General features: G+C 40.9%; 1 protein-coding gene across 1 annotated transcript in view; it reads right to left on the bottom strand.

Annotated features, from left to right (window-relative positions):
- The window catches only part of SND1 (staphylococcal nuclease and tudor domain containing 1), a gene marked incomplete in the record, with an annotated part of 904,817 nt that overhangs the window by 393,440 nt on the left and 495,863 nt on the right, over positions 1-15,514 (bottom strand). Inside the window, 1 exon segment of the mRNA XM_078777892.1 lies at positions 12,817-12,926. Coding sequence (XP_078634018.1) covers positions 12,817-12,926 — 110 coding nt within the window.

Raw genomic sequence — 15,514 nt, 5'->3', positions numbered from 1 at the left:
TGTGTGTTTTGGCATTATCCCACCATTGTCTGAGGTTTGGAAAATTCCCTTGGGAGGCAACCAGGATATTCCAAATTTCAGGGAAAAAGTCCTTAAAGGTACTATCATCAAGTAAATTATTGTTAAATTTCCAAAAAGCACTCTTGTGTTTCGGGCAGGGGGCAGAAATTTTGAGAAATGTTGCGCTGTGGTCCGAGAATCCTGATGGGCAAATTTGGGATAACAGAACAAGGCGTTCAAGTGGAGGATTAACATAAAACTTGTCCAAGCGAGCAAGTACAATATTATTCTGAATGCATCGACACTGTGTATTGCCTGATTGATGGGTGCTGACCCGCTATATATCTGTGAAATTCATTTGTTTTAAAAATTTGCTGAGGGGGATTGTGGAGGCAGGATGGGGCTCTGCACTGTTCCTGTCTAGCTGGGGTTGGAGGGTGCAATTAAAATCTCCACCAACACAAGCAAGATTGTCTTGGTCTTTTAGGGCATTTTGGCTGTCGAGGGAAGTTAGGTGTGTCCCAAGGTTATTTTAAAAATCTCGCCGAGCTACAGGCGTACTTGGGGCACAGATATTAAAAAGAGTATAAAATTTTCCACAGTAGTGGAATTCTAGGGATGCTGGAGATCCCTTCTGTATTTCGTTACATTTAAGCAATGAAGGGGAAAAGGAAGGGCTAATAATTATTGCTATACCGCCTTTACGGGAGTCACTGTTACTAAAAAAGGAAAGGCCAGGAAAGAGCCTACACCACTCTCCGACACAGCAGTCGCTGGCATGGGTCTCTTTTAAAAGGGCAATATCAACTTTCTTCTGTAATAAAAAAATTCTTACTTGAACTTTACGGACGGAGCTACATCCTCCGTTAATATTCAAGTTACAAATCGAGAAACTCATTACAAATACAAGGAGGAGTGACAACCACTCAATTTTTTGACAACAGTTCATTCTTAGCTTTTTGTATGCACTTCTTTAACCGGTGACGTTGGGAGGAGTTGAAATTAAAATCATTGGGCCATTTTACCATCAATCGAGCGGAATGTATAAAATCAGGTAGCTCCGGAAAAAAGGTTCCTATGACAACATTCCTTTTACGGAATGTGCCCTTAAGAAACCTTTTTATATCAGAGGGAGGGATTGGAGGGGTTCCTTCTTCTTTAGAGCCACCACATTCACTAACAGAGTCATCTATATCAGATGGCTCAGATGTTGTGTCATACTGGTTTTCATCATTTACTTCTTCACCATCAATCATCACATCCCTCCACATTATCAGATGGGACATAGTCCATCAAGGGAGGGGATGGTGAGGCAAAAGAATCAGCCATCTTCGGGGGAGGGGGGTACTAATTTTTGCAGCTCAGCCATATCAGTTTCTGGGTCATTACACAAGGGCGAAAATTCATCCACATCTATGTCCTCCAACACAGAGAAACGATTTTCTGTGACGAGGGACAAATCTGGGGCAGGGGGGAGGGGCTGCCGGTTTTCAGTTGTGGGTTTTTTAAAGAGTTGACCGTTTTCATCTGTTGCTTGCAAATGTCTTTTCCCTTTTGGGCGGGCTAATTGAAACTTGTCCTGGTTAGTGGGGAGAGTTTGCAGGGGATTGGAGGGAAATGGGAGGGAGGACATAAACATAGGGGGAGGATTTCCATCGGCTACCTCGGAGAGAGAGATAGGATCAGTTGTAGCAGGAAGAAAGCTGTGATTAAACGCTGTGGTCTGGGGGTGGGGGGTGGGTGAGGTCTATTTATTGACAAGGGATGGCTGCAACTAGTTCCTGCAGTGGAGAGAATGTCCCCCCTTTCAAAGGGAGGGGAGGGGTTTATGACGGGCATGTTTGGATCAGTGGTAGGAAGGCTTGGGTCGGTGGTGGAAGGGTTTGGGTCGGTGGTGGGAAGGCTTGGGTCGGCGGCGGAAGAGTTTGAATCAGTGGCGGGAAGGTGGGGGTCTTGCTTATTCCTGGTACGGAGGGGGGGTTGTACTTGAGGAGACTTCTCTTTTCGGGGACAGTCATGCTTAACATGCCCGAATTGTCCGCAGCCAAAACATTTTAAAACGTTGGTGGACACGTAAACTGTATATTCCTTCTGTTGATGTTTTAATTTTACTATGAGGTTTAAATCCTTCTGTGAATCTTTTAAAATCATAAACACTTGCCGCCAGAATGAGACCACATGTCTTAAATCGTTGTTCCGTGACCCGAAGGGAATCATGGAGATACGAGACACGATGGTACCATATCGGGATAACTCTTTAATTAATACATCGTCGGATACAAATGGGGGGCAATTGGATATCACGACTTTTATTGCTGGGCTATCAAGTGGGGAAACCATAACAAATAAACCTGGATCGATTGTCAAACCCTTTTCGACAATTTGTGGGGACACAATCCACGTCGGACAAAAAAAATAACGATCCGCTTGTTCATCCGCGAAGCAGCAACAACCTTGTCGATCTCGACAACACGACCGGCCGCGAGAACGACGTCCTCAACACTAATCTCATGTTCCGGAGGTACACAAAATAACCCGTGCTTACGAGGCAGGCTCTGAAAAGCCATAAATCGAGACAGTGCATCTGCCATGCTGGATCAGCTGCACTTACAACCCCTCCCCGACTCGGGGAGAGTGGATATATAATATAATCTTCCCTACCCGAACTCCGGGGATGGGAAGTAAACAAACCGCCCGGATTTCCCTAACATCGGGAAAGGGGGGCAACAAAACAAACTGAAAGAAAGATAAAAGAAAGGAAAAAAAGGGAAATAAAGGTTTAAGATGAAAAAGCAAACACCGACAAAAAAGGAAAAACGACAAACCCTTACCAGTAATCACCCTGGGCTCTCCGGCTCTCACTCCCGTCTCAACATATATGGGAATCACGGGGAAAACTCCACAAACAGACACAGGGACACAGAGGGTGAACGGGGGGGGGGGGGAGGGGGGAGATGGGGAGAGAGAGGGAGAGGGAGAGGGAGAGGGAGAGGGGGAGAGAGAGAGAGAGAGAGAGAGAGAGAGAGAGAGAGAGAGAGAGAGAGTGAGAGAGAGAGAGAGAGAGAGAGAGAGAGAGAGAGAGAGAGAGACTTGACTTTTAAGGCCTTTTATTACAAAAGTATAAAAAAAGCACAACAAACCAAGTAATTCAATAGCAGTCAACAAAATAATTAAATCAAGGAATTGAAAAACATGACATTAATTATAATTAGAGCAGCAAAAAAAGTTCATCTCCCTCCACCTTGCACAGGATTTCAGCTTTGCACCATTTTTGAACAAAGTGATCAAGCCGAGAACTCTCTCGGTAAAAATTAAATTCAATTTTAAGGCGGGCAGACACAAGGCCTTTAAAGGCTAACAAAATTCTGCATTCCGGTGAGCTTGTCCCAGAGACCCGACTCTTCCGCGTAATATATATCGCGAGTTTCGCCTCGGCAAGTAAAAAATTAACGATTTGAGAACCGACATTCTCGTTAGACACAGGCATGCAGTACACAAAAAGATAAGAAGAAAAACAAAAACCGAAATTCTGGAAGACATATTTCAGGAGTTGAAAAAGTGGAGCCAGCCTTTGGCATCCGACATATGCATGGAAAGTGTCCTCGGAGTGATGGCAAAAAGGGCAGTCATCAGATGTCACGAGGTTCACTCGTTTAAGAAACGCGTTGGAAGGCAAAGAGAGAGAGAGGGAGAGAGAGGAACGGAGAGGGGAGGGAGATAGAGGAAGGGAGAGAGATAGAGGAAGGGAGTCAGAGAGAGAAACAGACAGACATATTCTCTCCTAAAATAAAAATAAAAACCCCTTGGAGACAATGTTCAACCCAATCCTTCGAATGATGGAAATGGGGTCACTTTTTTAGTATTTTTTTGTATACAAAATTAAGGCTTGGAGAAAAGTGAATTGAATTGACGGAGGTTAAAAAATTAACGTCTCCCTTTGATGCAATTTATTTTCTCAACTTGGACTCCGAAAAGCCTTTCTTTTGCAACTGTTGAAAAAATCTGCAGTTAATTTACCAATTTATTTTTGGAACGTAATTGTTTATCAAGGTTTACACATAATGATACAAATAGCACAATGAGATTTTTAAAACAGGATCTAAGGATCCTAGTGGAGCTGTCACACACGCATACATCAGACTCGCAGACAAATACACGAGACACAAAACGGAACTTTAATGGGGTAAGAGCCGCCACTTCCCAGGGCACCTGAATGATTTCCTCCCATGGGGTGATGTTGGACGCCATGTCAAACTGTTCGAGATGACCAAACTGTGTTCTCAGTGCAGTGAAGTACAACGATGTTAAGATCATACCACTAAATGGTATTATGCCAAGTGGCGGCTCTTTTAAGTATGCTCTTTTAAGCACGACCCAACAGCTGGACTTTTTTCTGACAGCAACTCCATCACACTCAGCACAGGCTGTGGTACACGTGAATGCCTCGCCGTATGGAAGCATGCAAGACAAAACATACATTTTCAGATCCCAAAATGGTGGCCTGTTTGCCTGCTCTTTGTTCAATTTTAGGGCTCATAGCAGTATGAAAGAATGCGTCCATGGAGCGACGAGAAGAGAGAGGCATAATGCTGATATATGCACTGGAAATCTTTTATGGACAATTTCATTCCTGGTATTTGAAAAAGTTCATCCTGCATGCTGCTATCTGCACACAGTGCCAGAAACTCATCAATCTGTCAGAAGAAGGTAAAGCTCTCATTACATTTGTGTGCCATTTTATCAGTCCTCCAAGTGGAAGAGTAACGTCATGAGGCTGGATGACGGAGCTGGAATTGTGGTGATGTATGGTGCTATTGAGCACAGGTGGACGATCATTTTGTGCAGCGACACATCTGGGGATGGAGGCACGGTTCAGGTGCAAAGGCAGAGACTGACTATAAATTGCAAAGGTGCAAGGCCAGTTGAACTGGCTATAAATGCTGTGTGAACGAGGAAAAAGAAATTAGTTCCAACCACGGACTGTCAACAACTCTGCGTGCAACATATTTATTCAGTCATTTGCAGAATATGATATAACAAAGTTTGTGTTGGCTTAAGAGTCTTGCCTAACTTGCCTAATATAACAAAGTTCTTCAAATTTTGTGAATTACTGGAATATAATTAATAATACATTTCCTGCACAGGAAACTTTCAATATGTTGTAAAAAGACTTCCAATCCAAAAGAATATCAATCATGTATCTACCTGCATAAAACGTGAATACCAGGATGTTACGTGTGATCCCATTTCCAAAAAAGTGCAACGATAGCTATTTCCATCAGGAGAAGGTTGAAGCTATTGGAAAGCACACATTCTACATTAATGGAATCATCAGTAATACAAGTACGAGTGATAAAATTCAATAATCTCAGGAAGTGCTATATGCGCATTTTAGATAGAGACAAAGCGAAATGTCGCCCGGAGAGGAAACAGGTCTGTAAAACATTTGACTTCACATTGCATTCATACAGTACTTTTTGCAATCGACTCATTTAGCAAACTGAACACATCATAATTTGTCAGATTGGATTGACCAATCAAAGGATAGAGAACCAGAACAAAGAAATCCTCGACAAAACAACTGCACAATCTTAAAGAAATCACTCCAAATAATGATTTAAAAATTCCTAAGTGGCAGTGTTCAAGCCAGCATGAAAAACTTCAGTCTTGCACACTAGTTTCTGCATTCAGGCATCACGAACAACCCAAACATAAGCTTGAAATGCACGGCTTTTGGCAGGGCTTGTAAACAATACCACATGCAAGCAGTATATACAGTGTCTTCAAAAAGTATTCACACCCCTTGACTTTTTTCACATTCTGTTATGTCACAGCCTGAATTTGAAATGGATTAACTTGAGATTATGTTTTCGCCAATGATCTACACATAATACCCCATTAATGTTGGAGGAATTTTGTTTTTAGAAATTCTTACAAAATAAAAAAATGAAAGGCAGAAATATCCAATTTACATAAGTATATTTACTTCATAGAATCACCTTTGGCAGTGATTACAACTCGAGTCTGCTTGGGTATGTCTGTATCAGCTTTGCACATCTGCATTTGGGAAGTCTCTCCCATTATTTCTTGCATATTTGATTGGGCTCTGTCAACTTGGATGGGGAGTATTGGAGAAAAGCAATCTTTAAGTATTTCCACATATTTTCAATGGAATTCAAGTCAGGGATTTGGCTGGACCACTCAAGAACTTTCACATTCTTGTTCTGAAGTGTTGCTTTGTCTGTATGCTTGGGGTCATTGTCCTGTTAGAACGTAAATCCTTGCCACAGTCTAAGGCCTTTATTCTCAAAGATTTGACAGTATTTGGTTCCATTCATTGTTCCCACTATCCTGACAAGTCTTCCAGTTCCTGCCACTGATAAGCATTCCCATAGCATGATCCTGCCGCCGCCATGCTTCACGGCAGGAATGGTGTTAGATGGGTGATGAGCTGTGTTCCGTTTCCTCCAGACGTAGCGCTTTGCATTGTTGGCCAGAGTTGAATTTTTATCTCATCAGATGAAACAATCTTTTGCCTCATGCTCTCGGTCTTTCTCGTGCCTTTTGGCAAACTACAGGTGTGCTGACATGCGCCTTTTTCTCAGGAGTGACTTCCATCTGGTCTGGCCACTCTCACATAAAGCCTAGATTTATGAAGTGCTGCAGAGACTGAAGCCCTTTCGGCAGGTTTTCACATCTCAGTCAAGGAACTCTATCGTTCTGTCAGAGTGGTCATTGGGTTCTTCGTCACCTCCCTGACCAAGGTCCTTCTTGCCCCCGTTGCTCAGTTTGATCGGACAGCCAGCTCTTGGAAGAGTTTGGATAGTTCCATATTCTTTCCATTTCCAAATGATGGAGCTCACTGTGCTCTTTCTTTCAACACTCCAGAAATTGTTTTATACCCTTCCCCAGATCTATGACTCCTCACAATTCTATCTCGGAGTTCTATGGACAGTTCCTAGGACTTCATGGTAGAGTTTCTGCTCTGACATGCACTGCCAACTGTGGGACCTTATATAGAAAGGTGTGTTTCTTTCTAAATTATGTCCAATCAATTGAAGTGGCCACAGGTGAACTCCAATAAAGTTGTAGAGACATCTCAAGGATGATCAAAGGAAATTGGATGCACCTGAGCTCAATTTGGAGTGTCAAAGCAAAGAGGTTGAATACTTATTGGTTCAAGTCATTTCAGCTTTTCATTTTTATTTGTAAAAATTTCAAAAAAAAAAACCACTGACTTTATGGGGTATTATGTGTCGATCAGTGAAAGAAAAACCCCTCAATTCAATCCATTTTAAATTCAGGCTGTAACACAACAAAATGTGAAAAAAGTCAAGGGTTGTGAATCGTTTCTGAAGGCACTGTACATGTACAGACACACACACATGTGTGTGTGTGTGTGTGTGTGTGTGTGTGTGTGTGTGTGTGTGTATGTGTGTGTATGTATGTATGTATGTATGTATGTATGTATGTATGTATGTATGTGTGTATGTTGTTGGACTATACAAATGTTGGTGGGGTATGGCAACCTTATTGAAATGGTTGGTGCACAAAGAAAACGCATTTTTGTGTGCGAGTGTATTTATGTATGTATATATGTATGTATGTATATATATATGTATATGTACATATATATATATGTATATATATATATATATATATATATGTACATATATATATATATGTATGTATATATATATATATATATATATATATATATATATATATATATATATATATATATATATATATATATATATATATATATATATATACACACATATACACACAGACTTGGCATTTAATATGGAATATTTTTTTTTCCTTGACTTGGGTTTACTTTCTGAACTCAGTATATCAATCTGGTGAGTTTATTTTACCCTTCGGCGATGTCTTTGTTGAAAGAACCATGGCACTGATTGTCTTTCGCAGCAAGAAGTCAATAACAGGATTATATCACAGGTGGCGTGACAAAATGTAAGGACAGGTACATTTGACGATTGGCTTCACAATCGGGTATATAAGGGTTGTTGCGTTCTGTCTTTGTGGAAAACAACTGCTGCACGTCTACAAAAGTTATTGCCGCTTCCTCTGGAGATGGTCCGCCAACTTGACAATGCTGTTTGTCATGGAGTGGTGGCTTTACGAAATTCTGGCATGAAACAGCGTGCTATTGCTCGGTAGTATGGCATCACTCAAGGTCAGGTGTCAAAGATCCTGAAAAGAAATGCTCAGAGGGGTGTCCCTACTCCAATACCGAGGCCAGGACGTCCACGCAGAACCACAAGGAGAGATGATCGCCAGCTGCACCGGTTAGTCTGCAATGGCCGTACCAAGTCAGCTAATCAGCTTAGGGCTGAGTGGCAGCAACTGACAAAATGTGCCTGTATCCAGAAGGCTAGTCAACCAACGACTGGTTCAAGCAGGCTATCGTGCCAGGCGTCCCCTGAGAAAGCCACGCCTGACCAGACAACACCGCCAGCGCCGAATGCAGTGGGCCAGAGAGCACCGTCAATGGCAGCCAGGACACTGGAATCACGTGCCTTCAGTGACGAGTCTAGATTTCTGGTCTATCGTCAAGATGACCGCGTCCGAGTGCGCAGACAAGTGCATGAAGCCCTCAACAAAGATTGTATAGTGCCAAGAGTCCAAGCTGGAGGTGGTGGGGTGACCGTTTGGGCTGCTTTTCATGCATGGGGCAAAACTGACCTGGTTGTTCTGAATGGAAACCTGAATCAGTTCAAGTACAGGTCCATTCTGGAAGAAACATTGCTTCCATTTGCTCGTGCAGCCTTTCGAGGAAACTTTGTCTTCCAAGATAACAATGCACGGCCTCATCGTGCTCGCATGATCTAACACTTTTTTGCTGACCGTGGTGTAGAGCATGTGGAGTGGCCTGCCATGTCCCCGGATATGAATCCGATAGAGAACTTATGGGCAGAATTAACGCGTCAAATCGACCACTTGGACCAGCAGCCGACCTCTGTGTGTGAATTGCAGCAGGCTATTGTCACTGCATGGCAAGCGATTCCTGTCCAAACCTTGGCAAATCTCGTGAACAGCATGCCTCAACGTGTACGTGCTCTCCTGAATGCTCGTGGGGGTTACACGAAGTACTGAACTGTAATTTTACTGTCCGTAATCCCAGTCGGAATTTAACTTTTGTTTTTGTTTAAAAAAAATTTGGCTAATGTGCAAAATAAAGAGATACTTCTGGAAAACGTACAGAAGTTTAACACAGTACTGTCCATGAATTGAGTTCGATATCGGTTTACATCACTTTCAAGGAACAATTTATTTGTTTCGAAATGTCAAATGTGATTTTTGTTTCTTTTAAAGGTCACATTAACAAAATCTAGAATAATTTCAACATAATTCCAATGAACTTTTGGTTCTAAGACATCTTGAAAAGTAAGTTCACCCCCACAAAAAAAATATTCCATATTAAATGCCAAGTCTGTATATATATATATATATACATATACAGTGATCCCTCGTTTATCGCGGGGGTTACGTTCCAGAACCCCCCGCGATAGACGAAAATCCGCGAAGTAGCGACCATATTTTTTTTTTTTTTATATATATTTTAAAGCATTATGAACTCCCCACACTCTTATTAACCTTTCCCATACTCTTATAAACACTTCCTATACTCTTAAACACTTTTTACACTCTTAAACATACGTAATTTTAACAACATATAAAATTCTAATGGGTACTCACCATTGAAGATACTGTAGCTACCCATGGGTTCCCCAAGCAAGACCAGCATCAGAATCTCCTTGCTCCAGCCGGTGACGTCACCGGCGGGGATTCCCGGCGCGAGAGTGGCTGGTCACGTGACCGCTAAAGCGTGCCGCGCTTTGCGGGTATAATCAGCTACACCTGTTGATCACGTGACCACCGAAGCACGCCACGCTTGAGAGGCGTGGCTTTCGGTTTCTGGTTGTGCTTTATAATGCAGCCCGATAAATGGGCTTTTCAGTGTTCCCGAGTTGGTTTTGAGAATAAATATCTTCTCGGACGAGTTTGTGTCTTGCCCGTCATTTCGTCCGTATCAAGCAAGGCTCTTCAATACTACAACTTGCATGATGAAGATGATGATGAATTAGCTGTGCAGTACTGATGACGATGAAGGTGATGACGATGATGAATGTACTGGCATTTTCCATACGCACGACTCTTTGTCTACCCTTCTACTGTACACTATGTACAGTATTTTATTTCTTGTAATATGTTTTAAATACTGTATTTTTCTTATTTCTTTACGTTTTTTAATTTTTTAGGCTAGAAAATGCTTATTTTACCACAAAAATATTTAAAATAATAGTATATAAAAATACATTTATATCGCAAAATCCCGCGATATAGCGAAAAATCGGCGATATAATTTTACATATACTAGCGAGAAAAACCCGCGATGTACCGAAGCCGCGAAAAGTGAACCGCGATATAGCGAGGGATGACTGTATATATTTATACATATATACACATATATATATATATATATATATATGTATATATATATACGTATATATACATATATATATATTGGAATCACGTACATATATATATATATATATATATATACATATATATATATATATATATATATATATATATATATATATATATATATATATACGTATATATATACGTATATATACGGAATCATATATATATATATATATATATATATATATATATATATATATATATATATATATATATATGTATATATATATATATACGTATATATATACGTATATATATACGTATATATATATATATATATTTATATATATATACATACATACCACAGACAGACAGACAGAGAGACAGAGAGAACATTTTTCCTTTCAACTTGATCACTCTGAAGGAAACCTGGAGAGTGGAGTTTAGGTTATGAAACTCAATATAATCACCACTGCAGATAAAAAGTCATGTGACATTTATAAACCAAAGTTAAAGACTCAGCAAAGACTTTCATTCTCTTTTCCAGATTTTACCAATGATCACTCATGCTTACCAATGGTCAGACCGCCACAGGTAGAATTTTATCAGCAGGATGTCGAGATTTAGAATTGGACCCCATTAAGTGAAATTCAGAGTTAGATTTAGTAGGATCAATTGAGAAAGTGCCCATCAGTGATAAATGTGGTGGCAATCAGAAAACAGTTGCCGTAATCTTATGAGGTCACCACCCCACCACCCTTGTTCAAACTCAAACCACAAGTCTGTGACAGATGTGCTCTGATTTCTGCTTTTGTTTCGAATAAAATTGTGATTGTGACCTCGTATTAAATGCATGCCTTAGATGTGATGTATTCATTCGCCAAGGATATCCATTCATACCTTGTTTGTAAAGTCCCAAACAACAACAAACTTCACCTTTGTTTAATGCATTATTTTTGAGTTAGGAATTACTTCTGGAAATAGATGAAGCTCACAAACAAGTGAAGTAGATTTTAGGATGACAATGGATCACACAGACAAGCTATCAAGATGGTATACATGATAAACCAACACAGATGGAAGGTGGGCTCATTTGGTACCGAGCACGTATGAACCTCACAATCAGAAATGTTCAAGATGACCATGAAACTCAATTGAAAAAAAAAAAAAAATTCATGCAAGACCCATAGTTATAACTGATGAAATAAACAAGAGGCGATTATTTTGTCCCAAGTCACGTACAGTATTTTAACTTGTGATGTCGGCCTTTGTGAGACCATCGAAGAGGTTGGTGGACACGGCAATAAACATCCATACTTTCAAAAGATATAAAAACAGCAAAGGTGAGCTTCCAAATCAATAATGTCATTTGTATCGAGGTGCAGGATTTATGATTGATGAAAGATAAATATTCATTCAATATTGACAAAAAAGAAAATGGCAGCAACATTAGCACATGGCAGACATGGTTGCAAATGAAAGTCATAATGATTGGAACAACTAAAGAACCTGCCGATTGCAAAGTGAAGCGTAAACACAAGAATCGGAATGTTTTCAACTCTCCTGTAAATAGATTATTTCCATCATTTGAGAAGTGAACGATATTATATTATAAAATGGTGTTGTGGCAAAAGCATCAGAGGGTTTATGCTTGCCAGTAAAAGGCAGTTGACATCCTTTGAGAAGGGAATCAATGCATGTTAGGCAAGACTCTTAATCCAACCCAGAAGAGGTCTCATCTTTCAGTATGATGGACACCAAGCTGTCCCCGATATGTGCTGCCACGAATGACAAGACATTGATAATTTTCAGTGTACATTTCATGTGGTACATATCCTGCCACAGTGTACAGCCTGAAACGTATCATTGAAATAACGTTGTGTTTGTCATCAATCGAGGTTTGCATTACGTTGGTGTGTTTAACGTCAAATTCAAACAAGTGGAAAAGACAACAACAAAACCAAAACGCGAGTGTCCTTTTTGATCCCTAGAGAAAGATAAAGTAGAAAAAGACAGTACTAATGCGAGACACGGCAGATGCAAACAGCGTCAACCATCTCACATCATGTTTGACAGTCACAAGAGGATTCTTCATCGATAAAATGGCTGCAGAATGAAGCGGCAGCCACAGAAGCAATGACTGTTTGAAAATGGGTTCCGCACGATTCAAGCAGCTTCAGTTTCCCCAAATGCAGACATAAACATGTCGCTCAAATGATGGAGTATACTCAACATATTGAAGTGACACAAAATAGGAGTAAAGTGAGTAAGTGCTCCGAAACCATTGCTGCAACCTGGAAACGTACATTATGCAGTTCAAATATTCAAGCCGGTCCGAATCTCCACAAAAGGATCACCCACCTCCCTCTGCAGCACCATCTCCTTTGTAAACATTGTGGCCTCCTCATGATAGGGCTCTCCTTCTGTTATGCCTGCCTGGTTATTTCTTACTCCCCGGGGACATTCAATGCCTGCCGTAAGGCGAGATGAGAGAGAGAGAGAGAGAGAGAGAGAGAGAGAGAGAGAGAGAGAGAGAGAAAGAGAGAAAAGGTCATTTATAAGTGAGTCATCCTAAAAGATGAGCCAAAAAAATTAATCACAGCAACTGGAATCAGAAAAATCCAATCTTGTCACTTGAAAAATATCTTAATCAATTGCATATTTATAAATGCTGATAAATACAGGGAACATCTACATAGTTGCTGTTGAAAAAAAATTACACAATGTAGAATTTCTCAAAATATATATTAGAAGAGGAAATTAACTTTACTATTATTAGATTGCAAGGTAGTGAGCAACTTGAAAAGAAACCCTGGTGAAGCATCTCGATGGAAAAAAGTCACGTGAGGTTGTTTGAGCTCAGCAGCACTCGCAATAGTTTGCAGTAACTCTGATTTGCTCAATATCAACAATAAACAAACAATTTATCACAAGCTATAAACCAGTAACATCACTGCTGGTCAGATGTAACCAAAAGCAATTAATTTAGAGTTGAAAGAAATCGAGAAAACGAATGCATGGGCACTTCCAGTACCCTGGGTTGGACATTACATTCAAAAAAAAGAACCAAGAAAATGATGGCAAGCTGCCCCTGATTGGCTGAGACACTCAGTCAATCAGTCCAATGTTGTGGAAATGATCATTAAAGCTCAGTTAAATTAAAGCCCTGCTGTGTGACCCTTTTACTGTCGGAGTACACAATATCACCTGGACCTTTACTTTAAGAGCACGGAACAGTGATTTCAGCAGCCAAACAGATTTTACAAGATAACGCCAAATATAGGTGACAAAACCTGTACAATGAGAAGCTTTCGGGCGATCCATACAAATCGAATTCACATGTTCTCAAGCGAGCAATAACTGATCAGCAATTGTGATTTTGCAAGTCATGTGAACCATTTATTTCTTCAGGAAATACGTACCATATGACATCACACCCATGTACCATCTTTTGACAAATGTTTGCAGTGACCCACCTTTACGTGCTGAGCAAGACTCCTGATAAATTTGTAATAGCCAGGTCCTTTAGGTGAAATGATTGAGCACTCTAAAAAGTGGTAATCTTGCACATATCATTCTTGGGGAAAAATGCCAGGGGCTTAGAAAGGCCCCTCCATATGGTACGTTCCATGTGACAAACTATAGAAAAGAAGGGATATTGTTGGGGAAAAATGCCAGGGGCTTAGAAAGGCCCCTTTATATGGTACGTTCCATGTGGCAAACACAATAAAAAAAAGGGACATTCATAGCTTGTAGAAAATGCCAAACAATAAATAGAAAAGAAGAGACATTCAAAAAATCTCATGTGCATGCTGGACTACCCTTGTGTTCTTCGAAGGAACCAAGTAATGCCATAGAAAAGTTCATATCAAGGGGTGCGGACCTTATGTGCGAGTTGTACTAACTAACAACTCGGAAAGCAAAGAGGAATTTGAAAGCTGATGGTGGACGTGCAACTCCAAAGCCATTGGAGAAGAGGAAGGATTTGATATCCGAAGCAATGATGGATTCCATGACTTTGCTGACAAATCGGAGCAGGCTGATTGGTCTGTAGTGGCAAGGATCTGTTTGTGCACCTTTCTTGTGTAAAGCGGTAATGTTGGCTGATTTCCAAGCTGATGGCAGATGACCTTGAGCAAAAGAGAGGGTGAAGAAAACAGAGAGACAGATTGAAAGAGCGGCAGAGCAGGATTTTAGGACCCGTGGGCTGATGCCATCAGGTCCAGTTGAAGAATCAGAGTTGAGGGTTGACAGAAACTTCTCCACCTTGTCAGGAGAAAGGGACACAGAGTCCAGGGGCAGCTGGGTACGACTGGGTATGGTGGGTACAGAGAGGGGTGGGTTTGGGACACAAGATTTTGAGGCAAACAGAGTTGAGGCATTCGACTTTGTCACATGCGGTGTCAACTGTGTATCCATTTGAGGTAAGGGAGGGGATGGAGGGGAGACAAACACGAGAAACAGATTTCACCAGACGCCACCAGAATTTGGAGGAAGGAGATAGGTTTGAGAGTTCATTCTTGAGTGTGGAGAGATAGTGCTTCCTGGCACTCCTGAGGGTAGACACACACTTGTTCCGAGCTTGGTGGTAGGAACGGAGATTGCCTTTAGATGGATTTGCCTTCCAAGAGGCAAAGGCAAGTTGTTTCAGGGCAACTGCCTCACCACAAGATTCAGTGTGCCATGGACGGGAGGAAGGGTATGACAACTGAAGACGAGATGGGATAAATCTGTGCATGAGAGAGAAAGATGGGATAAAGCTGCGTACAGAGAAAATCTCTTCTATAAAGGGAAGGGAGCTTCACGCCTCCCTTGATTATGAGAAAACCATTATAAAGAACAGGAGGATAAACTACAATTGGAACCGTGCATGAACATCATCAAATACTATCATAGATTCTCCGCTCACTCCCAATAAAGCCGACCGCAAATACAGATAGCATTACAATGTAAGAACAAGAAACAGCTCAGCAAACTCGAGTTTGATTATAAACCAATGTAAACCATTGATGCATGAATACGATCTCACACCAAGACTTGCAGATGTTTCGTGTCATAT

The sequence above is a fragment of the Myxine glutinosa genome, chromosome 1 (assembly GCF_964187855.1).
Source record: "Myxine glutinosa chromosome 1, kmMyxGlut1.1, whole genome shotgun sequence".
NCBI classification, from domain to species: domain Eukaryota; kingdom Metazoa; phylum Chordata; class Myxini; order Myxiniformes; family Myxinidae; genus Myxine; species Myxine glutinosa.
The sequence above is the reverse complement of the archived record's forward strand: the minus strand, read 5'-3'. Positions and strand labels throughout refer to the sequence as shown.